At 56.7% G+C, this 24,193-nt stretch overlaps 3 protein-coding genes across 6 annotated transcripts; 1 reads left to right on the top strand and 2 right to left on the bottom strand.

Moving 5' to 3' along the window:
• Positions 1–211: 211 nt before the first annotated feature.
• On the bottom strand, positions 212–7,357 carry TGFB1I1 (transforming growth factor beta 1 induced transcript 1). Of its 3 annotated transcripts, none has more exons than XM_060122981.1 (11): positions 7,134–7,357; positions 4,106–4,206; positions 3,930–3,982; positions 3,693–3,835; positions 3,449–3,536; positions 3,227–3,332; positions 2,915–3,109; positions 1,942–2,115; positions 1,591–1,672; positions 1,142–1,290; positions 212–897 (listed from the first exon to the last, which is right to left on the bottom strand). In XM_060122981.1, exons 2-11 carry the CDS (start codon positions 4,166–4,168, stop codon positions 631–633), a joined length of 1,320 nt encoding a protein of 439 aa, XP_059978964.1. In that variant the 5' UTR covers positions 4,169–4,206; positions 7,134–7,357; the 3' UTR covers positions 212–630. The 3 variants fall into 3 exon arrangements, with proteins under 3 accessions (XP_059978964.1, XP_059978963.1, XP_059978962.1); XM_060122980.1 differs by lacking the exon at positions 7,134–7,357 and adding an exon at positions 5,550–5,614 and having other exon boundaries at positions 4,106–4,267; XM_060122979.1 differs by lacking the exon at positions 7,134–7,357 and adding an exon at positions 5,550–5,601.
• A 650-nt stretch (positions 7,358–8,007) lies between these two features.
• Positions 8,008–15,387, bottom strand: ARMC5 (armadillo repeat containing 5). 2 transcript variants are annotated; one of them, XM_060122954.1, is made up of 6 exons: positions 14,132–15,387; positions 12,437–12,544; positions 11,552–12,338; positions 10,002–10,510; positions 9,194–9,326; positions 8,008–9,090 (listed from the first exon to the last, which is right to left on the bottom strand). In XM_060122954.1, exons 1-6 carry the CDS (start codon positions 14,604–14,606, stop codon positions 8,271–8,273), a joined length of 2,832 nt encoding a protein of 943 aa, XP_059978937.1. In that variant the 5' UTR covers positions 14,607–15,387; the 3' UTR covers positions 8,008–8,270. The 2 variants fall into 2 exon arrangements, with proteins under 2 accessions (XP_059978937.1, XP_059978938.1); XM_060122955.1 differs by lacking the exon at positions 12,437–12,544 and having other exon boundaries at positions 14,132–15,386.
• Positions 14,464–18,392, top strand: LOC132505091 (zinc finger protein 501-like). The gene has a single exon (XM_060122972.1). The coding sequence runs from the start codon at positions 15,262–15,264 to the stop codon at positions 16,753–16,755; it is 1,494 nt and encodes a 497-aa protein (XP_059978955.1). The 5' UTR covers positions 14,464–15,261; the 3' UTR covers positions 16,756–18,392.
• Positions 18,393–24,193: the final 5,801 nt, after the last annotated feature.

The following is a 24,193-nucleotide window of genomic DNA, read 5'->3' as shown; positions in this document are numbered from 1 at the left end:
TTGTCACCGTCTGTACAATCCTGCGCAGGTGGCCAGCTTTTCCTCAGGCGCATCTGACAGGTGAAGGACAGCCTGCAAGGGCTGAGTCTGAAGGTCCGGCTCCCGCCGCAGGGCGGTGGCCTAGAACGCATCACGCATCACAGCCCGAGACAGTATAAGGGGCGGGGCGTCGCAACGCGAGGCACTCCCGCGCAGAGACACAGCACCTGTGTGACGTGGAATGTGTGTTTATGTTGGTAGAAAAAAGTGCACTCAGCAGTGAGGGGCGGGGAGAGGGACATCCTGGCCTGGCCTCGGATTCGTGGGAATTGCAAGGGCCCTCCTCCAGTCGGGGGGCTCCCTCAAGGCTGGGAATAAAGTGAAGGGCTCACGCGGGATCGCTTGCCAGTGTACGACCCACTTCGTGGGGCGCGTGGCCTTAGGATCGGCGGGGCTTTTTCTGAACTCGCCCATGGAGAACGTACAGTACCTTCGGGGCCTGTCCCTCCAGTGGGTGGGGCCTCACGGAGCTGGGCTGGGGGAGCCCCACGCTCTAAGAGCAAGGCCTTGGGGTCTGGAGAGCCCGGTCTTTTCGGGAAGGGCGAGGTTTGGGGGGCCGCGCTCTCCCAAAGGGGCGAGCCCGGCAGGCGGTCAGCCGAAGAGCTTGAGGAAGCAGGGCTGGCAGTAGGGCTTGCCCGCGCGCTCCTGGAAGGAGCCCTTGGTTAGCGGGCGCAGGCAGAAGGTGCAGGTGAAGTGGTCCGGATGGAAGCGGCGGCCCAGGGCCGACACGCATCGGCCGGTCACCGGGAGGCCACACGTGGCGCACAGCGACCCGCGCCGCGCGTGGAAATGATTCTCGCACAGCGGACGGCCCTCGTGCTCAAAAAAGCTGCCTCCCGAGAAGGGCGCGAAGCATTCCTGGGGAAGGGCAACCGAGAAAGGATGGGTCAGCGCCGATCTCCAGACGAAATAACTTGCCCTACGAGCTGAATAATCCGACCCCAGTCCCAAGACCCCTCCCCCCCCGCAGCCCCTCGCACTGCCCTCAAAGGCGAAGCCTCCCCTCCCCAGGACCCTGCTCTGAATAATCGCCCCGCCCCAGGCTCCTGGTCCCGCCCCGCGCTGGCCTGTCCCTCCCAGGCCCCGCCCCCCAGCCACGCACCCTGCAGACAAAACAGTCTGGGTGCCAGAGTGCGCTGAGCGCCGAGATGTAGTTATCCAGAATGGGGCCTTGGCAGCCCTGGCAGCGCGGGGCGAAGAGCTGCAGGAAGTCTCGGCGGCAGTAGGGGCGGCCCTCCCGCTCGTGGAAACCTAGGAGCGGGAACCGAGTAGGAGGAAGGAAAAGAGTGCGCGGTGGCACCAGGAGCCCCACAAAATCTGAGGCTATGGGGCCAGGGGAGGTGGTAGGCCGAGAGGGATGGGGTCTGGGGCGGGAGCAGAGCGGGAACGGTTGGGATGGGAACACACAGGTGGGACAGGTTGGGGCCAGGAGAGAGCAGGAGAAAATTCGCGGCCCCGAGGACTTCGGAGGTCGTAGTGCGCTGGCCCAAAGAGAGCAGGGCGGGATGTCAAGCGGACCCGCGGCTTTCAAGGTGGGAGTCAAGCTCTCACCCTCATCTCCGAAGGGCTCCCCGCAACTGACGCAGCAGAAATGCTCCGGGTGCCAGTGGGTGCCCAAGGCAGTAACCATCTTCTGCGGGGAATAAAAGGGAGCACTCAGTGTGGCCCTCAATTTCTACTCCCCTCCCTCTTCCGCCCTGAACCTAGGTGAGTGGGTTGAAGTACGAGTGTAAGGTGTGGGAGACCTAAGCAGGAACTTGGGAATCAAAGAGAGAGGGCGAAGTCTAAAGGGCCGTGGACGAGAACGAGGGACGGGGCTGGGGTGGGCGTGGGAATGGGAGAAGTGTAAGTGGATGAGGCCCATCCCACAGGCGCCTTGGGTGAGACAGAGGCGGGGCTCACGTGTCGGATGGGTTGATTGCAGAGGCCGCATCGTGTGGAGAAGCGCTCGAAGTAGCACTCGGGACAGAAGGGAGCTCCATCCTTCTCGAAGAAGCTGCTGCCTCCCAGGGCTGTGGAACAGCCACCGCAAACGAAGTGCTCAGGGTGCCAAGCACGGCCGAGCGCCGTCACCACCTGCGAGTTGGGGGGTGAGGCCTGGGTCGGAGTGGCCCTCGGGCTGCCATGTGCCCAGTGAGTCAAGGTTTGCGTAGCACTTTTCGAATCTTATCTCTGAGCAATCAGGATGAAGAATCTAACGTTAAAGTCACTCAGTCTGTAAGTGGTGGAGACTCAACCCGTCTTCCAGCACAGTGCCTAGGGCCCAGCATACTTTAGGAACCCACAAAAATGTTGTAGTTTCTTTTAAAATTAGAAGAAAAAATGAGCTAGGAGAAGAATGACTTCATATATTATACTAATATATTCATCTTTATACCAACACAGTCATAAAATGCATTTTTTAATATATTTTATTAATGGAAGAAGGGGCCCATGAAGGTGAAAGTGCTTAGGGCCCACGAAAGTCATAATGCCACCCTGCTTTGCTGAGATTGGAAATTCTAGGATGGTGGTAGGGTGCTTTATCTAGCAGGAGGAACTAGGTCAACCACTGGGCACCGTTGCCAGTAACATCTGCTCAGTAATAAGCCAAGGACCGGAGCTCCCGAACCAGACAGGTGGGTGGAGCCAATGAGGCTTTTGTGGAGATTAATTGAGATGGGGGTTTGTAAAGGAGCTAGCGTACAGCCTGGCACACAGTAGGACCAGAATAAATAATAACTGGATTGGAATTCTTACTCTGCCACTTACTTGCTGTGTGACTTGGAGCTTCAGTTTCCTCATCCGTAAAATATGAACAACAATAATACCCACTGGCTCTCAGTAAAGATGGGTCTGTGGGTCTCTACTCCCTTATTCGCAGGGCTCCACTTACTTGCCCAGCAATGGGTTTATTGCAGGAGCCACAGAGGCCCTTAGCTTGGGTGGGAACACCTCGGCGGCTGAGGTCAGACTGAAGCAGCCCCAGCATGGTGTCTAGGCTGCCTTTGCCAGCAGGCCCTGGTGGGGAGGAGGAGCCCTCATTCACGGAGCTTGGCACTGGTGGCTGGGTTGGCCCAGAGGCCGGAAGCTGCAGCAGAGAGGACAGGAGAGTTGAGTCAGCAAGGCAGCAGATGTGGGAGGGTCTAAAATGGGTTGAGAGCCACAAATCCACACTGGCCCACCCCTCACTCCCTGAGTGACTCACATGATTCTGGACACGGAAGTCAGAGAGTGAGGCCATCAGCCTATCTAGCTCCAGGGTGGCTGAGGTGGCCGAAGGCTTTGGGAGAACAGGGGATGGACTGGGAGGGCTGTGAAGAACACAACTTGTGTCAGCTTAGAGCCCCAGAGTAACGCTTCCTCCTGTAACTCAGGCATCCAGGACTGATCACCCCTCTCCCAGCCCTGCCAACTATGCCAAACTCACAGGCTGGGCCTTTTCTTGTCCTCAGATTGGTCCTCCTTCTGCTCTCCTGCAGTCTCCTTGCTAGATGGGAACTGAGACATTATTTCATCTGCAGAGAGGATAGAAGGGCACTGGACATGGGGCCGTGCTGTAGCCTCCTTCCCAGTTAAGGCTTTAGCTGCTACTCTGGGAAGGCTATACCCACTTAGTGTCTGCCCTGCCCTGCCCCCCATCACATCAAACCCTGCCCCAGTTACCCTGGTACCTGTGATGTTGAACTGAGTAGCGTTAAGTTCCTGAAGCAACCGGTCTAGCTCACAGAGACCCGTGCCCAAGACACCACAGGAAGAGGAGAATGGAGGGGCTGCAGGGGCCGCAGGCTTCGGGGACCGAGGCTTGCATACCGTGCTGGGAAACAGGGTGGGGGCCTGGGTTCAGGGGTGGGGAATACAAGACTGAGTCTCAATGGGCTCCCCCATCCCCCAGTACTCAGCCCCCTCACCTGTACAGATGATCCTTGTCCCCAGAGGCTCCTGAAGATTCCCCGGACCCCATCTATAGAGAAGGACATATGTGTGGGATGATAGGCCTGCGCCGCACCCACTCAGGCCTAGATTCCCTTTGCCCCTGCCAAACCTGGCCCTAGTGGTTGCCGCAGTCCCCAGCATCTGATCTCACCTGTGTCAGAGGAGACGTGAGGGGCTCTGGGGGCCGCTCTTTTAGAGCCCCTGACCTTGGCATGTGAGAGGTTGTGGTCTCCAGGTCAGAGAGCAGGGCATCTGCAGGGAGAGGCCGTCAGGGTGAGAGGTTGGGAGGTCAAGGTTAAGGCAGAGACAGGGCCTTAAGAGATCAGAGAACAAGTGTTCTAAGTGGGCAGTGTTTGAGGAAGACGGAAGCCAGTATTAGGAGCAGAGGTCAAGAATCAGAAGAAACACAAAGCCAGACCAAGGCAGAGATGTGGAAGGGCAGCAAGGACTATTTATGATCAGAACATTCCACATGGCTCATCCTGAGATTCATATACAAATTCAGCTACCTGATTCTTTTATTCTCCGAATCTTCCGTAATGCAGTCAAAAGCGGCTTTTTACTGGAGCCAAATTTGGCTTCACCCCAAATTGCTCAACTGGCTGTATGCCTGACACCAGCTTTCTGATTGGATGCTCTTTCTGCCACACCCCCTACACCTAAAGAGACCCCTCCCAGCTCTGGCCCACCTCCAGACGCCACTGGGCTCCACCCTATGCACCTCATTGGTGAGTCCGCTGGGACCTGCTTTCTGATTGGCTTATTCTTCACCGTACCAGTGCGCGTTACCCCAGCTGAGCAGCACCCCCTACTGCAGGGTGCTGGATCCTTTTCTCTCCCACGAAGGGCACAGCCTTCCAGCCCCAGTTCTAACAGACAGGGAGGATGAGATGCCTGGGTGCGCCTTCCTGCCCCAAAACCGACAGACAGATACACACACACACACACACACACACACACACACACACACACACACGCTGCCCCCCAGGCCTGCATCCCCAGATCCGAATCCTTTGAACTCATTACCTTCCAGAATCTAGAAGTCCCTGACCCTTTACTCCGCATCTCTGAGCGCCTTGGTAGAACACTTAACCTCTCCCTGGCATCTTGGCACTCATCTATTATACTTTCTGCCCCAAGGACCTGACCCCTACCATACTTAAGGGCCCTTAACTCTTTCATTCCCAAAACCCTAGGGCAAGCCCATTTTCTTCTCCAGAACTTGATGTCATATTCTCCCTTCCCGTCTACTTTCCCAGTCCCTGGACCCAAGGTGCCTTTAACTCCTCCCTTCCCAAAGCTCCTGAGCCCAGACGCCGACAGGCGCTGCGCCTCCCTGCCCATCCGTCCGCAGCCAGTGATGGAGGAGTGGAGCGAGGGAAGAAGGGAGGGAGCAGCCAGTCTGGCAAAGGCAGGAAGGGAGAGGCAGGAAGGGGGACGTGGAGTCGGAAAGGAGGCGCCGGCAGAGACCAGAAGCGAGAAGACAGGAGGCAGGGATGGAGAGATGCCGGGAGTGCGAAGGGGGCGCCAGGATGGGGAAGCGGGTCCAGGCGGTGGGGAGGGACTGGGGACAAGGGGACCCGGGCCCCACTCACCCAGGTCCTCCATGACGGGGCGCGGGCAGACCGCGCGGGGCGAGCAGGGCGGGGGCCGTGTCCGGTGGGGGCGGGGGGCGGGGGGACGTCCGGGAGCTGGAGGCCCAGCCGTGACCATGTAAGGAAGCCGGGACCCGCTGGGATAGGGCTGGGGGGGGGGGGGCAATGAACGGGAGAACCCGGGGTGGGGGCCTGAAAGGGAGGGAGGGCCCCGGGCCCCGGCCCACTCAGGCCCAGCCTGCTTGCTTGCTGCGGAGACGGCCACACCCCAGCCTTGGCCTCAGCTGCCGGGAGCCCCCGGCGGCCAGAGCCAAAGTAAGAAAGTGGCTCTTGCAGACTAAGCTGGGGATCCTCTGCCCGGGAGACCCTTAGACACACACTGAGGTCCCCAAGCCCACCGCCACCCCAAAACTAGCACCCTGAGTCCTAGACAGAGCTCCTCTCCCACCCAGGCTGTTCCTGGGAGCCTGCTCCAGACAGAGTCTTGGGGTTGGAGGTGGGAGTGATGTTCTAAGGATCAGTCAGATCCCAGGTTCAGAGACCTTCCCTTAGAGACAGTGACAATGACATAAACAGAGATCCCAAAGGGCACGCAAACTAGATACAAAGAAATCTTTCAGAGACAGAGACACACAATGAACCCACCCACAGACTCTAAGTCATAGTGTTGGAAACGGATATACAGACACAGGTAAACAGAAACCAAGGCCCCAGCCCCACACAGACTCAGGGGAAACACTCCCAGGCAGCCAGCCCCAGCCAGCCGTCCCCAGCACTGAGATGAGCCATACCTGTCCCAAAAGAGCCCTTTCCCAAGATACTGCTGAACATAGCGAAGAAAGCAAGACACAGACTCCAGCCACAAAGGAACAAGAGGCCTTCCCCGGACTGAGACCCTGAGAAATCAAGTCGGAAACGAGAAACTCTAGAGATAGGTGTGGACAGACACAACAGGTGTGGCTGCAGCCACTGGACTGTGGGTCTCAACCCAGACCTGAGTCCAGATGTGAGCACTGGAATGGGGGCAGGGGGTTCCTCAACCCAGCAGTAAATCAGAACCTGGGAGCTTTTTTCAAAATACTGATGCCCAAGTCACCCTCCCCTCAGTCCAATTCAGTCAGAAAGGGCCCAGGCATCAGTATTTTTAAAAAGCTCTCTGTGGACTTCCCTGGCAGTCCAGTGGTTAGGACTCCATGCTTCCACTGCAGAGGGCATGGGTTGGATCCCTGGTCAGGGAACTAAGATACTGCATGCAGATCCCATATGCCGCGTGTCACAAAAGAAAAAAAAAAAGCCAGAGAGAGAAATGAATAGATCCTTATATAAATATTTATATAATACATTAGCGGGAAAAAAAAAAAGCTCTCTGGGTGGTTTTAAGGCACAGCCTGAGAACAGAGACCCGGACACTCCCTGAGGCACAGAGGCAGCATGGGGCAACCTTAGCTCCCCAGAAGCTAGCAGACAGGCCCAGTCCAGACACTGTCCTCAAAGTCAGGCTGCCACCTAAGTGGCCAGTGATCTGGGAGCCAGATTATGGAGACCCTGCCTGGACGACCAAAGCAACGCAAGCGCTTTCCTCACCTGAATGCCAGCCTAGGGCTCCAGCTCCCTCTGGGCACGACTAAAGGCCTCAGGGGCTTGAAGAACACAGTAGGTCTTCCCTCAGAAAAATGGCAGGACAGTTGGCCCAAGATATGAAAATGGATCCAGAGACCAAAGACCCACGATGGGTGAAGGGAACTGAGGAAACCATAATGCCAAGGTCTTGGACGTACATCCCCACCCTCACATCCCCTCAGCACAACCCTCTTAGTCCTGATCAAGGTCTGTGTCCAGCTGGGTGGCTATCTGGGCAATGAAGTAGCCTCAGCAGGAAGCAGGCTTCCCCTGGGGCCTAAAACCACATCCTCAGAAGCAGCCTGGGAACTCAACCATATCCCAGGGCTCCAGGAACCAGCGCATAATTACTTATTAAACTCCTGGGCTTCCCTGGTGGCGCAGTGGTGAAGAATCTGCCTGCCAATGCAGGGGACATGGGTTTGAGCCCTGGTCCGGGAAGATTCCACATGCCACGGAGCAACTAGACCCGTGCGCCACAACTACCGACCCTGTACTCTAGATCCCACGAGCCACAACTACTGAGCCCACGTGCCACAACTACTGAAGCCTGCGCGCCTAGAGCCCTCACTCCGCAACAAGAGAAGCCACCGCAATGAGAGGCCCACGCACCACAACGAAGAGGAGACCCCGCTCGCCGCAACTAGAGAAAGCCCGGGCGCAGCAACGAAGACCCAATGCAGCCAAAAATAAGTAAATAAAAAATTTAGAAAACAACTCCTATACGCCAAGGGTGGCCTGTATTGAGACACAGAAACCGGGACAGGACCCTACTTGATGGGTGAAGGGGTTGGGGTACCACCACAGGAAGGTAAGCAGAGACACCACACGACAGGGGTAGCCAGCTCCAAAGTATTTAATTCCAACTCCAGAAAGCTGAGCCAGGCCAAGTGCCTGGGGCCGTGGGCCGTCCTCCATCTTGTGGGCCCCATGCCTCGCCTTGGCTTCTCACTCTTGAGCCTTCAGATCATCAGCCCGGGGTCTCGGTCCACGCTGTCATCGGTCCTTGACGGGGACCCCTTCTGCTCGGCCTCCTACTGTGCCGCTCTGAGGGAGAACTCCTCACAGACAATTCATCCTCGGGTCTCCTCCCAGGGGACATCAACCGTCGAGGCTGGGACCCTCGCCCCCCAATTCTACCCCCATCATCACAGCCAGGAAGGCCTCAGTTAGGGGCCCCGCCTCGTCGCCTGCTGCCTCCACAAGCCCCACCAGGGCCAGGGCCCGCTTCCGTGGGCACTGCCCCGGCCCCAGGATCCAGCGAGCGCAGTGGGCAGCCAGCCGGGGCCGGCCCAGGCGGAAGACCTCACCCACTGACTCTGGGCCGCCCTGGGGTCCCAGGTGGATGCGGCCCACGGCTTCTTCCAGCTCCTCCTCCAGCCCGGGCAGCAGGAAACGGCCAGCAGCTTCCAGGGCTTCCTCAGCCTCTGAGCCCAGCAGGCGCTGGCCCGGCGGAGGGATGGGCCCCAGGGCAGCTCTGCAGCCCCGGCAGCCGTGCAAGTAATGCAGGACAGGCCAGGCTGCGCTGGGTGACAGGCCCCGCAGTGGCACTAGGTCCATGTGGGCTTCGGCAAAGCTGCCAGCTAGCAGGGCCCGAAAAAAGGGGGAGGCGGTTGCTGAGGCCGCTCGCTGGGCAGGGAGCTGGAGGCCTGAGTCCAGCAGGAAGTGGAGGTCAGGGGCCGCCGTGGGGGCGGGGCCCAGCAGAGGCTCATAGAGGCAAGGGGAGGGTGGGTCCAGGTCCAAGGGGATTGCAGGTAGGAGGGCCGGGCTCACAGTGGGAGTCACCAGGCCTTGGAGGCAGGAAAGGGAGTCCGCAGCAAAGAAGAGGAAGAGCGGGTGTGGAGCTGGCCGAGTGAGCGCTGAGAGGAGGAGACGGAGGCCGCCCTGGTCCAGAAGCAGCCGGCGCCACAGAGAGGGCTTCCTTCGGGGAGAAAAGAGAACCTTTCAGAAGGTGGGAAAGGGCGGGGCTGGGGAACAGCAACCTTGCTCCCCCCACCCCTGCGAGGCACCCACGCCTCTCTCACCGACAGATGAAGGGCAGGGTGAGTGCGCAGGCCACGCGGTCCTCAGGGCTCCCAGAGAGCAGCAGGTGAGTGAGGGCACCCACTCCAAAGGGCGATTCGGCCTGCACGGTCAGGTTCTGCAGCAGCATCTCACCTGCCGGTGTGGGCAGAGCAGGTCAGGTTGGGAGCTGGTATCCAAGATGGCGGTGGGATGGGCAAGACAGGCCTCTGGGTCCCCGAAAGGAACGGGGGCGAACAACCCCGGGGCAAGGAAGAGGGGGATGACTGAAGGCCCTGCAGGGATGGGGTCTGGACACTAGGAACTGGAGGTCAAGGGCAAGAACGGGGAGTGAGATGGTCAGGGAGTGAGTCTGGGCCCTCAAGGACTGAAACAGGGCACAGAAGCCCCGGCAGTCCCTGGCAGGGCTGGAAGGGGTGGTGGGGCCTGGGAGGACATGGTGCCCGAGCCTGGGTTCACCATCAGTGGGCCCAGTGGTAGTCAAGGACAGTGCAGGAGTCAGGACAATGCGGAACCAAGAAGACACTGGGTAAGGAGACGAAGACAGGCACAATTCTAAGCTGTTCGGGCCAAGCCCAGTGCTGGGGTCTCTGGGCCCCAAGGCTCGGGCAGAGGCTGAAGAACTCTGCGTGTGGGGACAGTGGAGCAGAAGGGAGTCCCTCCCCGCCACCACCTAGTGGCTGAGGTTGTCCAAACGGTGGGCGGTGGGCGGAGGAGGGCAGTGAGACAGTGGGTGAGCTGCAGGGCGCACGGAAGGCATGCAGGGGCGCGTGGCCTCACACGTGGGCAGGGAGGCGCGCGGGTACCCACCCAGCTCCCGGTGCTGGTGCTGGCTGCGACGAGCGGGCCGGGCGCGCAGCGCGGGCCAGTCGTCGGGGGCGACGCCGAGCACGAGCCAGGCGCGCAGCAGCGCCGCCCCGTAGCTGCGCACGAAGGCCTCGAGGCAGGCGGGGTTGCAGGTGAGCCGCGCCAAGATGCGCAGCGCGCGGGGGCTCGGTGAGCCCGGCGCGCCCGTCACGTAGGCCAGCAGGCCGCACAGGGCCTGGCCGGTCACCAGCGCCCCGCTGGGGTCGGGAGCCTGGGAGAAGCGCGACAGCAGCAGCAGCGCTGGCCCCTCGCGGCCCCAGGGCTCCTCGGGGGCAGTGGCGGCGGGGCTGCGGCCGGGCGGGCGCACGGCGCGGGGCGTCCGCAGCGAGGTCGGGCCCAGGGAGGGGCTGGCCCGACTGGCCGGCTCTGGCGGCGGCGGACAGCGCTCCGGGGACCAGTCGGGAGAGATGTCGCCCGGGCCCGCAGCATAGCCCTCGGAGATCAGCCAGGACCTGCCGAGGGAGAAAGAGGGAATGGAACCCAGAGCCGAGGGGAGGGGGCAGGGCCAAAAGATCGGTTGTGCAAAAAGAGGTGACAGAGGCCAGGAGAGAGGGTGGGCCCGAGCGGGGGACAGGGAAAAAGGGAGGTAGGGGCAAACCCCAGCTCATTCAGCAATTACTGATGCCTGTTGTGTGCTAAGCCCCGTTTCAGGTGCTGGGGAGAAGCAGTGAGCAAAAGGTCCTGCCTCCTAGACTCTATATTCCAGTGAGGAGAAACAGATAACAAAATAAGAAACCACAGGTATGTTAGTGTGCAGTTAGTGTGGTGTGAAGTGATGCATACGGAGCAAAGTAAAAGGGAACAGAAAAGAGCCCAGGGAGGGGAGAGCTGACATTTTAAAATTGGGTGCTGATGAGGGTGAGATCTAATCAAGGCATCTTGGAGGAAGAGTGCCCTAGGCACAGGGAACAATAACCAAAGAGGCCCTGATATGGTACTTATCTGCCAGGTCCAAAAACTAGCTAGAAGGCCAGTGTGTAAGAGTATCGTGGGCACCAGGAAAGCAGTGGGAAATGAGGTCAGGAGTTCACAGAGGCTGACGTTTACTGAGCGCTGCTTAGTGCCAGGTAAGGTGCAAAGTGCCCTCATTTGATCTTTACAACTCTATGGGGTAGGTATGCATTAGCCTTCGTTCTACTAACAAGGAATCCGATGCTCAGAGAAGTTAATTAACTTTCCTGAGATGACTCAGCTTGTAGGTGGTGGTACCAGAATAAGAACTTAGATGCCAGAACGTATCATCAGAACCAGTGCACATACTACCTTCCGGGGAACCTGTCTGGGCCCCAAAGTTCAGAGGTGCTGGGGTGGAGCCAAGGTCAAAGGTGGCCCCAAGGGAAAAGAGGTGTATTTAATGCGGACTGGAAAGTGGTCGTGTTCAGTGAGAACAAGGAATTAGGAATCAGAGTCAATAAAAGTCTTACCGAGACAGAACGGGCGGAGAGTGAGGGTAGTGAAGAGACTCTACCCCACAGCATCAGGTGGGAACTCACCTGAGGCTTTGGAAGCTTCCGGCCTCTGCCCGCTCAGGAGTCCTCTCCTCAGGGAAGTCCCAGGAAGCAGCTTCTCTTCCCTCTTCTTCCTCATCACCAGCCTCACCACACAGTTGCCCAGCCAGGAGAGGTACAAGTCCCAGAGCCTGCAGCCGGCCCAGGGCCCCAGTATCATAGAGGAAGCCCACGAGGGCTGCCACAACACGAGGGTGCCAGGCGCTGGCGCGAGGATCCCGCAGCAGGCCCATCAGCAACTCCAAACCACCAGCATCCCGCAGTCGGGCCCGGTTGATAGCCTCCCGGCACAGCAGACACACGGCCCGCACCAGGGGCTGCTGGGAGGCTGGGCTAGCCCCGCTGGGGTCCCGGCGCCGCCGGAGTTCACCTAGTAGCACCTCCACAGCACCAGCGTTGCCCAGCGCAGGCCTTACCAGGCCCTGGGCGCACAGATTGGCAAGGATCAGGATGGCTGCCTCACGCACTGCTCTTTTGGGGTGGGAGGCCAGGCTGACCAGTGGGCCTAGTCCTCCACCCAGACTTAGCTGCTCAGCACAGGCCCGGGAGCAGCCTCGACTCAGCTCCAGGAGGGCACGGACTAAGGCCAAGGTCAGCGCAGGGTCTGGGGCAGCGGCCAGAAGCTCGGCCAGCGGGCGCACCACTCCCTGCTTTGCCAGGGCCAGGCGGTGCTGGGGTGAGTCCGCCAGGTTGCGGAGGGCACGAACCACACTCTGGCGGCACTGTGAGTCCTGGCAGGCCGTCAGGCCCTCAACAAGCAGGGGAACAGCACCTGCAGAGGGAAGAAGACAGAAGGTGAGTGAGGACAGACACCCAAGCCCCTCTCCCACCCCCAAGCCCTGGGTGGCTCCACCCTCAGAGCCTGCTCACCAGCAGAGTGGATGTCCCCACAGCTCTCAGGTTCCATGGCTAAGTTCCCCAGAGCACGGGCCGTTCGGTTCTGGATGCTGTCTGTCTTCACACACTGAAGAATAGTCACTGCAAGAGGGTTTGGCCTCTTGAGGTTTATACCCCTTCTTGTCTCTCTCATTAATCACCTCAAGAACGTCGCCTGAGAGAGTCAGGGAAGGCCTCCAGAAAAGGCCTAACACTTGTGGGGTCTGGAAGGTTAGATAGGTAGGTATTTGCTAGAAGGATGGTGGATGGGAGTGTTACAGGGCATTTCAGGTTTCGAAGTAACCTTTGCAAAGGCCCAGAGGTGAGATCTAGTGTTTATGCTATGACTTCATGAAGGGCCTTGATCAGGCCAAGGGCTCAGGTCTTGAACGTGAGGGCACTGGGAGCCACACAGCGTTTTAAGAATGGAAGTGACATGATAAAATCTGGCAGCCATGGGGAGAATGGATTACAGGGGGAAAGAATAAGGCAGGGGGAGCAACATGGAGGCTGTTGCAATAGTGAGAAGACGGCTTGACCCAAGTCAGCTACCAGCACAGCCCAGCACAGTCTCTGGGCACGTGATGGAAGAAGGCAAAGAAGTGGATGGATTCAGGAGATATTTAAAATACAAAACAGTGAATGAGGACTTATTAATGTGCCAGGCCTCTCGTCAATGAAAATTTTAAATATATTAATGTTTTATTTTATCAAAAAAATTAAGATTTCATCAAAATAGGCATAATTTCATAGCTGGCAATGAAGTGTAAACTGTGTTCACAACATTGCCACTAGGAGGCGCCAATTTAGCTGGTAAACAGAAAAGCTTGCTATCTTTTGTTAGGATTTATTCTTTTTAAAAAAAATTGAAGTGTAGTTAATGTACAGTATTAAATAAGTTTCAGGTGTACAATACAGTGATTCGCAAATTTTAAAGGTTACACTCCATTTATAGTTATTATAAAATATTGGCTTAGAATTTGTTCTTTTTTTTTCTGGCTGTGCCACAAGGCTTGCGGAATCTTAGTTCCCCGACCAGGGATCAGAACCCAGGCCCCAGGAGTGAAAGTGCCGAGTCCTAACCACTGGACGCCAGGGAATTCCCAGGATTTGTTCTCACTGTGCTAGTTTTTAATAACTAGAAGTACCCAGTCCAGACTCAGATATCTGTGTTCTATCTTTGTATTTCATTTTCTCCCTATTCCAGTGTTTTGAGGTAGCTATTACTCCATTTTACAATCCTAGCCTCGGATGGGTCTAGGTGACTGCAGAGCCCACATTTTCAACCACTACACTTTCTGACCCCCAGCTCATCAAATGGGATTTCAGAGCCCTGCACAAGGCTGGACACAGTAGGCACTGAGTGCCTGCTATGAACATAAATGGAGAGTAAGAATCATTTGAAAGAGTCATCAAATAACCCTTTGGCCTCCACCAGCCCAGATGCGAGAGAGGTGCTCTACAACCAATACCCAGGTAATTGGCATCTGATCTAAGAGGGCTAGGGTATAATATATAGAGAGAGCAGTGACGTCACGGGTCATGACATCATGAGAGCTGCGGGCGCTGCGCCGTCAGAAAGCACGATCTTCCAGGCTACAACACAAAGAACTCAAGACTCCGCCCAGGCCCAGACACAGACAGAGGTGTGGGTAGAATCCTTCTAGGAAATGGGGGCGGAGCACTTACCCAAAGGGATAATGCCTCCGAGTCTGCGCACTTCAGCCCGGCACTCCCCTTCCGTACAGCAGTTGGCTAGGATGCTGAGCGCCAAGTCCAGCGTCTTGCGCAGGCGCGCTGGTGGCGAGGGCGTCGATGACGACACAGCAGAGGGGGCGGGGCCCGGAGAAGGGGCGGGGCCAGAAGCCGCTGACTCGACAGACGAGGGGGCGGAGCCTGGGCCAGCCTGGGAAGGGGCGGGACCCGCTGCAGCCGCTCGCCGTAGCACCGCGAGAAGGGGGCGGAGCCCGCCGCGTGCCCGGAAGCGTTCGATTCCCCCAGCTGCCTTGACGTGGCGCGTACGGAGGGCTAAGAGCGCACGGCCCAAGGGTGCCTCGTTGGTAGCTGTGTCCTTTCTCCCACCTAGACCCTCCCCGGCCGCCGCCGTGAGCTGCGCGAGGCAGAATGAGAGCGAGTCCGCGGGGCTTAGCTTCGCAGCCGCCATCTTGGCTCAGGCCTAAGGCTCCGCCCTTCTCCTCGCCGCTCATCCTAGGGAGCGGAACTGGAAGAGAAGGACGTGGCCATGCACCTCCTCTCTGACGCTTTTTAAATAGCGCCGCCGCAGTTGTCATGCGAGTCGGAAGTTGTAGTTCTCGATCCCGGTGCTCTGGCTTGCACAGTTGCAGAAGGCATGTTGAGAGCAGTAGTTATCTAATCGTAGTGCGAGCCCCAGAGGCGCGTGCGGCGCATGCTGGGTTATGTAGTCCGCGCCAAGCTTAAGACGCCTAGCTTAGGATGGATGGGAAACTCTCTCAAGGGACTCGGGTGGGCCGGTGCCTCTGGAGAACCCAGACATCCGATCATGGAGTTTCAGTACAGTGCTGCTCCAGGTGACTTGTCTACTCTGCCCCCAGCGTGTCCTTGGCAGCAACAGCCTTTTCCTTCAGGCTCGCTTCGCCGCCCCTCATTGGTGGCCGGGGCACTGAAGTCCGCGCTGACGGACTGAGAACCCCGAGCCAAGCGGAAAGTATCAAGTTCCTACAGCGGCTGCAGATGGGAGCACTTGCTCTGCCAGGTGAATGAGAGGGTTAAACCTACCGAGACCGTTCGCTGCCACTTCCTAGAACTGCACGGGCTGGTGGACATTTCCGTTTCCGGTGATGAATCACTGGGTCCAGAGTGTCTCCAGCTGTGGTTGTGCTTGTGAGCCCAGTGGCTGGTATCTAGGAAACGGTACGTTCTTACCGCTGTGGAGTCGGTGGCTCCAGAAACGGCAAGGGAGGACTCCGACGGGGCCGAGTAGCGGGGGAACCAACCGGTCGTCAGGATCCCAGGGAGTCCCGAGGTCCGCCTTCGATTGCGGAGTTGTTCCACCCAAGCGGCCCTTCCTGGTGTGGCCGGGGCAGCCGGCCGCCCGGGAAATGATGATGGGCCTGCAGTACCTACGTAGGTCAGTCTCTGGCCCTGGGGAGGAAGAAGCCCCTGGCAAGACCAACTATCCTGCAGTCCCCAGAGCCTTCGAGCGCCAGGAGTGTGGACTGTCCGCAGCCTACCTCCCTAACCTCATTCACCACCAAAGCAGCCATGGGGGCGACAAGCCCTACTGCTGCCCGGAGTGTAGCAAAAGCTTCCGACGTGGCTCAGATCTGGTTAAGCACCACCGAGTACACACTGGAGAGAAACCGTACCCCTGTCCTGAGTGTGGCCGTTGCTTCAGCCTGAGCTCCAACCTCATCCAACACCGTCGCTCCCACTCAGGCCTCCGGCCCCACAAATGTCTGGGGTGCGGGGAGGCTTTTGGCCGCAGCTCGGACCTGGTTAAACACCAGCGGGTGCACACGGGTGAGAAGCCTTACACCTGCGCTGAGTGTGGTAAGACTTTCAGCGTTAGCTCCTACCTGATCCAGCACCAGCGCACGCACACGGGCGAGAAGCCCTACCGCTGCGGGCACTGTGGCAAGCGCTTCAGCCTGAGCTCCAACCTGGCGCAGCATCAGCGCTCACACACGGGCCAGAAGCCCTACCGCTGTGCCTGGTGTGGTGACAGCTTTGGGCGCAGCTCTTCTCTGCTCAAGCACCAGCGATCACACACTGGGGAGAAGCCCTACAGTTGCTGTGAGCGTGGCGAGAACTTCACCAACATCTCGGACTGCATACGGCACCAGCGCACCCACAGTGGAGAGCGGCCCTTCAAGTGTCCTAAGTGTGGTCGTGGTTTCAGTGAGCGCACCCAGTTCACCAATCACCAGCGCGTTCACATGGGTGAACGACCCGATGCCTGCCCAGAATGTGGCAAATCCTTCTCCCACAGCGCCAAGCTCCTTAAACACCAACGCTCGCACACAGGCGAGAAGCCCTATAAGTGCCCCAGCTGCAGCAAGAGTTTTGGAGACAGTTCACATCTGCTGCGGCACCAACACCCTCACACGGGCCAGAAGCCTTATGCTTGCGGCGAGTGTGGCAAGAGCTTCCGCCGGAGCGCCCACCTGCTCATCCACCAGGTGGCGCACAGCGGTGAGAAGCCCTACGTCTGCCTGCAGCGTGGCAAGGCCTTCGCCCGCAGCTCCAACCTGGGCCAGCACCAGCGGACGCTCCAGGGGCACAGCCCCTGCCAGTATCCCTGGCTTAAGTTGCAGCCCAGACTTCAGCTCTGACTTTGGTCCAGGCTCAAGGAGCCTGAGGGGCCCAGCATTTCTCAGTAAACCTCACTTCTGCTCCTCTAGGGCTGCTGATTAGTGGGCTGAATCAGGGAACCCCAGGCTGGAGGAATCGGAACAGAAAAGTGGGCTTAGGCCTGTTCTCTGAGGCCCTGGAGATGGGATTCCAGCTGGAGGGAGAGTTTGGGGATGGCAAGAGCTGGCCCAGCTGCTTTAAGATGCAGAACACCTTTGGCGACCTGGGTGTGTCCCTTCACAGGCCTAGGGAGTGATGGGGCTAATCACACCAAGAGCAGCAGTTACCTCAGCCCAGAGGAATGGGGCTCAACGCCAGGCAAGCCCCCGTGAGGAATGCAGTAGGGGAAGAGGGGGTCGGGGAGGTCCTCACCTCCAGAGGGGACCATAAGGCAGGCTGTGTTCTAGCACAAGGATCAGAGTTTGAATTTGAGACCATTAGGTGAGCTCTGGGGTGTGTGACCCCTTTGAAAGAGAGCTGTCTTTACAGGGTGAAGCTGGTGGGGCCCAGGGCCAAAGCAAAGGACCGGGAGGCCTGTCTGTTGAGTTCGGGGGGTGCCCGGTGACATTTCTAGGCAAGGGCAGAAGGCCTGAGGTTGGTTGTCTGCCCCTACCTCTTCTTTAGCCTTTTCCCTTGCAGGTTTCCCAGGCTTTTTCTCTGATCTCTCAACAGAGGAGAAAATGTGAAGATTCACTTGTGCCCGGACACCGGGGACTAGACATGGTCGTTTTGCCAGGGCGCTGGGGCGGGCTGCCTCCGTAAACGAATGTGTTTCTATTGGTAAAACTTAGAGTATATGGGAGCCAGAGGGAGGCTTCCCGAAGCACTGCACAATGTGTGCCCAGAGCAGAGTCTAAGCTGTGAGGCCCTGCTCTCCCCGCCGTAGCTGCCTGTGTTCCTGGGAGAGGCACAGAATGTAGCCCTTATGAGGTTGGGGAGGCCTAATGCCCACCCCATGGGACCATGAGCCTCATGCATCTGGTGCCCTGTCCCCAGATCTTGTCTCTCACCAGGTTTGGTGCATCTAGAACCGTATCCACGGGGAAGAGGGGCCAAAGGGGAAGGATGTGAGGTAACTCCTCTCTCAGCTTCTAGCACAGAGTGTCCAGGCTTCTCTTTGTGACTGCGTGACCTTGGACAGGTCTGCCTCTTCTGAGCTTCAGTCTCTTCATCTGTAAAACAGGGATGATGAAAGGACTCGGCAAGGAAGGGACTCAGCAGTCTTCAGTTCCCTGCTCTTCCTCAAGGCTGTCACCCTGTCACCGGTTGTGTTGGCCCACAGACATCACGCCAGCACTCTTCCTAGCTTCTCCCAAAGGTTACAGAAATGAGTGAGGCAGCCCCAGTCCTGGAGTAGTTTGGTGTCGTGAAGGAGATGGACTCAGGCTCGATGCTGGCACTGGAGAAAGGGCATCACCTGGAGTAAGTCTAAGAGGCTTCATGAAGGTGACATCTAATGGATGCCACTTGTCTCCTCAAGCTGGGTCTGTGATGAACAGATGGGTTCTGGCATATTCCCCATCAATGGCATCTCAAAATAGCACAAGCCAGTGACTGAGTTGGAGGCCTGAGCCAGGTGCGTCCGTAGTAGGCATTCAGTAAATAGTTGTTATGATCAGGTCCTGTTTACTCTTACTAGTGACCTTGGGGCCTCAGTTTCCTCCAAGCTGGACTGCGTTCTCTGCAAAATTGTAACTGCAGGTGGACGTTAGGTACATGGCAGAGGTGGGCATGGGAGGAGGATTTGTTTGCAAAATCCCTTTCAGTCAACTGGAAGCTAATTTCTCACATTAAGGTAAATAGCCATGTGCCCCATCTCCTCTCAGTTGTAGAGACAGGTCCTGCCCAGAGCGGGGAGGCAGGCCAGTCCTTGGAAACAGGAAGGATGGGCTTAATCCAACAGGGGTTTATCCGGCATTCACTGTGCCCTGAGCTGGGAAAGAGGCACTCTCCAAGCATGTGGCCAGTGCTTAGGCCAGAGGCAGCGGACATGTTTGCTTTGGCCTTCACTCTGTGTGTGTGTGTGTGTTTGTGTGTGTGTGTGTGTGTTTACACTATTGAGCCACCTTTTTTTTTTTTTTTTTTGCCGGTGGCTTGTGGGATCTCAGTTCCCCAATCAGGGACCGAACCCATGCCCTCAGCGGTGAAAGTGCGGAGTCCTAACCACCGGACCACCAGGGAAGTCCCATGAACCAACATTTAAATCAGGAGATTTCACATCACAATCTAGATTTCTAGTTTGCTGTTTTTGGGGAGGAGAGAGGGGAGAGGATCAGAAAATTCAGCAACACTGGAGCTTTCCAGCAACAACGTGTTGACAGGGCTGAGTAGTGGCTGCCCCGGACATGGACAGTCCCCACCGCTCCCTGGTGTGTCCCTGACTCAGCGAGTTTCATTTGAATTACTTGCCTAACAGCTACAGAAAGGCGTTTGGGGGTGACCATCCCCACCCTACACTCTCATGGGTGAGAAAGGCCCATGCAGTGGAGGCAGTTTCTCTTTTCCCTCACCCCTTCCTGCCCCCGACCAGCCATTTTCCTCCCCAGCCCCCAGCCCAGCTGACAGACCGGACCTGCTTTCCCGACCCCAGATATCACCCTCTAATATTGAAGCTCCTTTCCGTATGTGCCAGGGAGTAGGGGCAGAGCTTACGGGTTCAGCAAGGCCAGGCAAACCCCTGTGTACCTTGGTCAGAGGACCGAGTATTGGGCCCTGTGAGCCTCAGGGAGACAGTCCGCGGCAGACACCCCTCGCAGGGCTTTTGGGAAGCAAGCAGCTGTGGAGGTGCTCTATAAACGCTAAGGCCCCGGTGGGCTCGGAGGGAGGGGGCGTCAGTAATACTGTCTCCCCTGGGCTGGCCCTGGCTTCTGGACATGTGCTTGGACTCCATCCAGTTCTGTCTGATCTCACCCAGTCCTGGGAGCCTGGTTCCTCCTCTGAGCCTGGTGGGCGATACAGAGGCTGGTGCTGGGCAGTGGGTGTGGCCACTGGCTGGCAGCTGGAGTCCCACCCACCCAGAAGCTCAACAGTGGCTGGCAGGTGCTTTTTTTTTTTTTTTTTTTTTTGCGGTACGCGGGCCTCTCACTGTTGTGGCCTCTCCCGTTGCGGAGCACAGGCTCCGGACGCGCAGGCTCAGCGGCCCTGGCTCACGGGCCTAGCCGCTCCGTGGCATGTGGGATCTTCCCAGACCGGGGCACAAGCCCGTGTCCCCCGCATCGGCAGGCGGACTCTCAACCACTGCACCACCAGGGAAGCCCCATGGCAGGTGCTTTGAGAGGTGCACTGGGGATGCCGGAACAGCATCCCCCCCTGTCCCAAGCCAAAGTCCCTCCCTCCCTCCCTTCCCTAGACATATTCCAGGAGGACAGGGACTCTGCATTGTCCCTGTTGAGTCCCCAGCATCCCACATGGGGCAGGTGCAGAACACCTTGAGGAAGGTCTGATCACACTGCCTAGGTGATTCGCAGCTTCTCTTCCCTGGGATTCAGGATCCCTTTCTGTTCTTCTTTCTTCTGTTCTTATTTCCTGCCAGTTCAAAATGCTTCTCTCTCTCTCTCTCTCTCTCTCTCTCTATTCCTAAATAATGTGGATTTTCTAAAAACAAGGAAATTATCCATGATCCAGTACTGTCATCTAATGAACAGACTTTATTACAGTTTCACCAATTGTTCCACTAATAGTCTTTATAGCATAAGAAAAAAAATTATGGTCCAGGATATAATCCTAACTAGATGCACATATTGCATTTAGTTTTCATGGTTCTTTAGTCTCTTTTAATCTAGAAGAATTCTTTAGTATTTTAGGACAATTTCTTTGTTTTTCATGACCTGGAAAAATGCTTACATCTCTTAATGGCCAGCGTCCTCCTGGATCTGAATTAGGCACAACACATTCAAACCTCAGTACAATCTTTGTAAATTTAGAAACTCTTTGGGCACCAAGAAGTTTTCTGCAGGTTCTTCTTCCAGCTCACCCGTGCCAGCGTCTTCATACCACTCTTTGCCCACCCCCACTCCCCAATCACTTCCTTTCTCTGGGCCTCAGTTTCTTCAGCTGTAAAATAAGCAGATAGGATGAGATGGTTTTCAGAGCCCCTCGCAGAGCTTTCCCTCAAAGAGTTTATGATTCTGCTATGTGTAGGGTGCATGTTTGCCAGCATGGGTTTATACCTGCATTGAAGCTTGGCTTTCCCATAGTTTGGGATGTCATTTGACACCCAGAATCTATTCTCACTTCCTTCTAAAGAGGCTCTCTGGACTGTAGTTGTTGGAAAACTAAACACTACATTTCTTAGATTCCCTTGCATATTAGGTTCTTCCAATATCCTTGCATGAGATTTAGAAGGTGTGAATGAAATGGGCCACTTTCTTGCTGCTATTTTCTGATGACCAGTAAGGTAGAGGAGGCATGGGGGTTTTCTGTTGCAGTGTTGCCGTGTCTAATCTTCAGCCTTGTGGGTGTCAAGAATCAGGTTAGAGGCAATGAAGCAGCTTCCTAATCCCCGGTTTGCAGCTGTGATCCAAGTCTTCTCTAGCTTATATGACACCACGTGAAGAAAAAGTTGCCCCTTCTGGGAAGACACAGCTCTGGGGGTCAACAGAGGGCAAGGTGGAGCCTGACTGGCCCAAGGTCACTCAGGCAGCTGGTGGCTGAACTTAGACCAAAATCAGGGTCCTTTCCAGATGTAGTCCACTTCTGGGTGCCAGGGCAGATATGTGGCTCCCAAAGCTGAGGGGACTTGGCAGAGGGGCACTAGGGTTAGATGAGCGAGGCACCAGCCTCTAGTGCAAAAGTTAAGGGAGCATGAAAATACTCGCAATCAAGATAAATGATACATCTATGCGTATATATTTTTTAAGGTTTATTTATTATTTACTTATTTAATTTGATTTATTTTTGGCTGCGTTGGGTCTTAGTTGTGGCACGTGGGATCTTTGTCGAGGCATGCGGGATCTTTCCTTACGGTGCGTGGGCTCCTCTCTAGTTGGAGTGCGCAGGTCTTCTCTAGTTGTGTCGCGCGGGTTCTAGAGCGCATGGGCTCTGTAGCTGCTGCACCAGGGCTCTAGTTGAGGCACGTGAGCTTAGTTGCCCTGCGGCATGCGGGATCTTAGTTCCCTGACCAGGGATCGAACCCTTGTCCCCTGCATTGCAAGGTGGATTCCTTACCACTGGACCACCAGGGAAGTCCCCCTATATATACTTTTAAATCAGAAAGCTACCACCTGTGCCAGCCACCTGCTTTTCTAAATAAAGTTTTATTGGAACCAGGGCCATGATTAGGGTGAGGTGAGTGAGGCAGGGTGGAGAAAATACAGGGTTGATGCCTGTCTTTATTTAAATCTCCGATATTTCGATATTTTGTTCACCATGAATTTTTTGCATTCATTTTGATTTTTTGAAATATCGCGTTGCAATGTCTTCTCTTGATTACTGAGTTTGGGGGCGTTCCCTTAAATTCTCTGCCAGAGGCCAGCTCCTCACTCTCGGTCTTTCCTTAGCGAGAGGTTTTAGGTACCACCACACCACGTTAGGCCAGGTCACCTCCACCAGGGCTCGCTCGCCCGGGCGCCCCAGCCGGCTACTTCCTCTCACATTCTAGTTAGGGACTGGGATGTGGTTCCTCGGTGGCTCTTTATGGTGTGCTCACTGCTCTGACCGGTTCGGCCCATCTTGGGAAGGCCTGGGGACAGGTGGGGCGGGTTTTGGGGAGGAGAAGCAAGCAGGGCGGCGGGGGATGGAGCGTCTCCTGCCGGAGGTTGAGTAAGGATGCCCGGGACCCTCCGCATCCGGGTCTCGGCCCCTTGCGGGGACTACATTTCCCAGAAGGCGCCGCGGAGGCTGCCAGCCGTGGAGGTTTGGCCGCGTCCCCCTCAGCCGAGCCAGGCGCCGCCGCTGCCGCGTTTTCTCAGTCTTCCCTCGGGTGGCAGCCCTCTCGGGATTGGGCCCTCTGCGACGCCACGGATGGCTTTCCCGGAACTGGGGTCTGGCCCTCTCCGGAGAGTGGGGGCGACTGGCCCCGTCTCGGCTGCACCTCGGTTGTGTCATGCAGGAGACACGCAGGTGCGGGGTCTCAGTGGGTAAGAGCTGGCGATCGGCAGCAGCCCGGCCCGCCGCCTCCACCTAGAGCAGGGGGCGTTTCTGAACACACGCCTTCGCCGAGCCCCTTTGAGGCGGCGCGGCCCTATGAGCCCCGAAAGCACACGGGTGTTATCCGGGGTAGAAAGGGCGGGACGAGCACCTCCACAGCCCTTTTCATCTTTCCACCCTCCATTCTCTTCCTGGAGTCCAGTTATTCTATTAACTCCCTTAAAGAACCACAGCCCCTCCCGCCTTAAAATCCGGGCCTCTACTACTGTTCCCAAGGTGTCCGCTGCGTTCTGCCTTCACCACCCTACCGCACCCCGCGCACCCGCCTTCCGTCAGGTTCAGCTTTCTCAGCTCTCCACTAGGCCACTGTGTACCCCCAGCCCGGACACAATCATGTAGGCTTAGACGGTTTGGTTAAGTTAAATTTTATCATCATGTGACACTGAGTCCAGCTACTGAGAGCTGCACACACCCGAGTTCAGGACTCAATCTTAGTCTATCGATACCCTGGACCCATTGCTCAGAAGGGAAACACTGCAGTGAAGGAAGGAGTAACCTGTGGAGGTTACTGAGGATAACCTGAGATATCCCTTTAGTTCAGAGGTTCTCAACCTTGGCTGTACGTTATTGTTATTACTCTGGGGTACAGCCTAGGCAAAAGAATTTTGTAAAACTTCTGGTTAATTCTAGTGTGCAGCCAGGGTTGAGACCACTGCTTTAACCCCTAGGACAGATGGGTGGGGCCTGGGATGGCCAGAAGCACTAGGCCAGGCCCCTCCAGCTGGGAGCAGCCTCAACCCTTTATCCCAGTGTGCTGCACAAATCATTGTTAACATTTTCTATGTGTCCCAGGCTGTGGAAAAAGGAAGCTCTGCCTTACAGTAAGAAACGTATCTGACAGCCTTATGTAAGGCAGTTGGAAGAAAGACACAATAATCTCAGGAAGAGGTAAGGAAAGCCCAGGCTAGACAGGGAATGTAGGAGGGGAGAGCAATGATAGTCACAGACAGAGTGGTGGATTATTGTCGCTAACAAGATCGAAGTTTTTGGCAACCTGTGGCACTTTCAATTGTCACAAGGGCTGACTGCACTGACTGTGTCCCAGCTGACTCAGAGAGCATTGCCAGAACTGCTGTGGTTTTCCTAGGGGCCCCAAGACCATGAATGGGCCACGGTCATCAGGCTTGGCTCAGTCTCAGACACGAGCAAATTGAACTGTGGCCATTCAGATTTTCAGAAGAGCGTCTATTTTATGAAGGCCAAAGGCCCTTTCTTACATAGGGCATCAGCTGCACTCCTGAGGGTGATTTCTACACAAGAGATTAAAAAAAA

Source organism: Lagenorhynchus albirostris, chromosome 15 (genome assembly GCF_949774975.1).
Source record: "Lagenorhynchus albirostris chromosome 15, mLagAlb1.1, whole genome shotgun sequence".
NCBI classification, from domain to species: domain Eukaryota; kingdom Metazoa; phylum Chordata; class Mammalia; order Artiodactyla; family Delphinidae; genus Lagenorhynchus; species Lagenorhynchus albirostris.
Note: the sequence above shows the minus strand (reverse complement) of the source record. Positions and strands in the feature narration are given on the sequence as shown.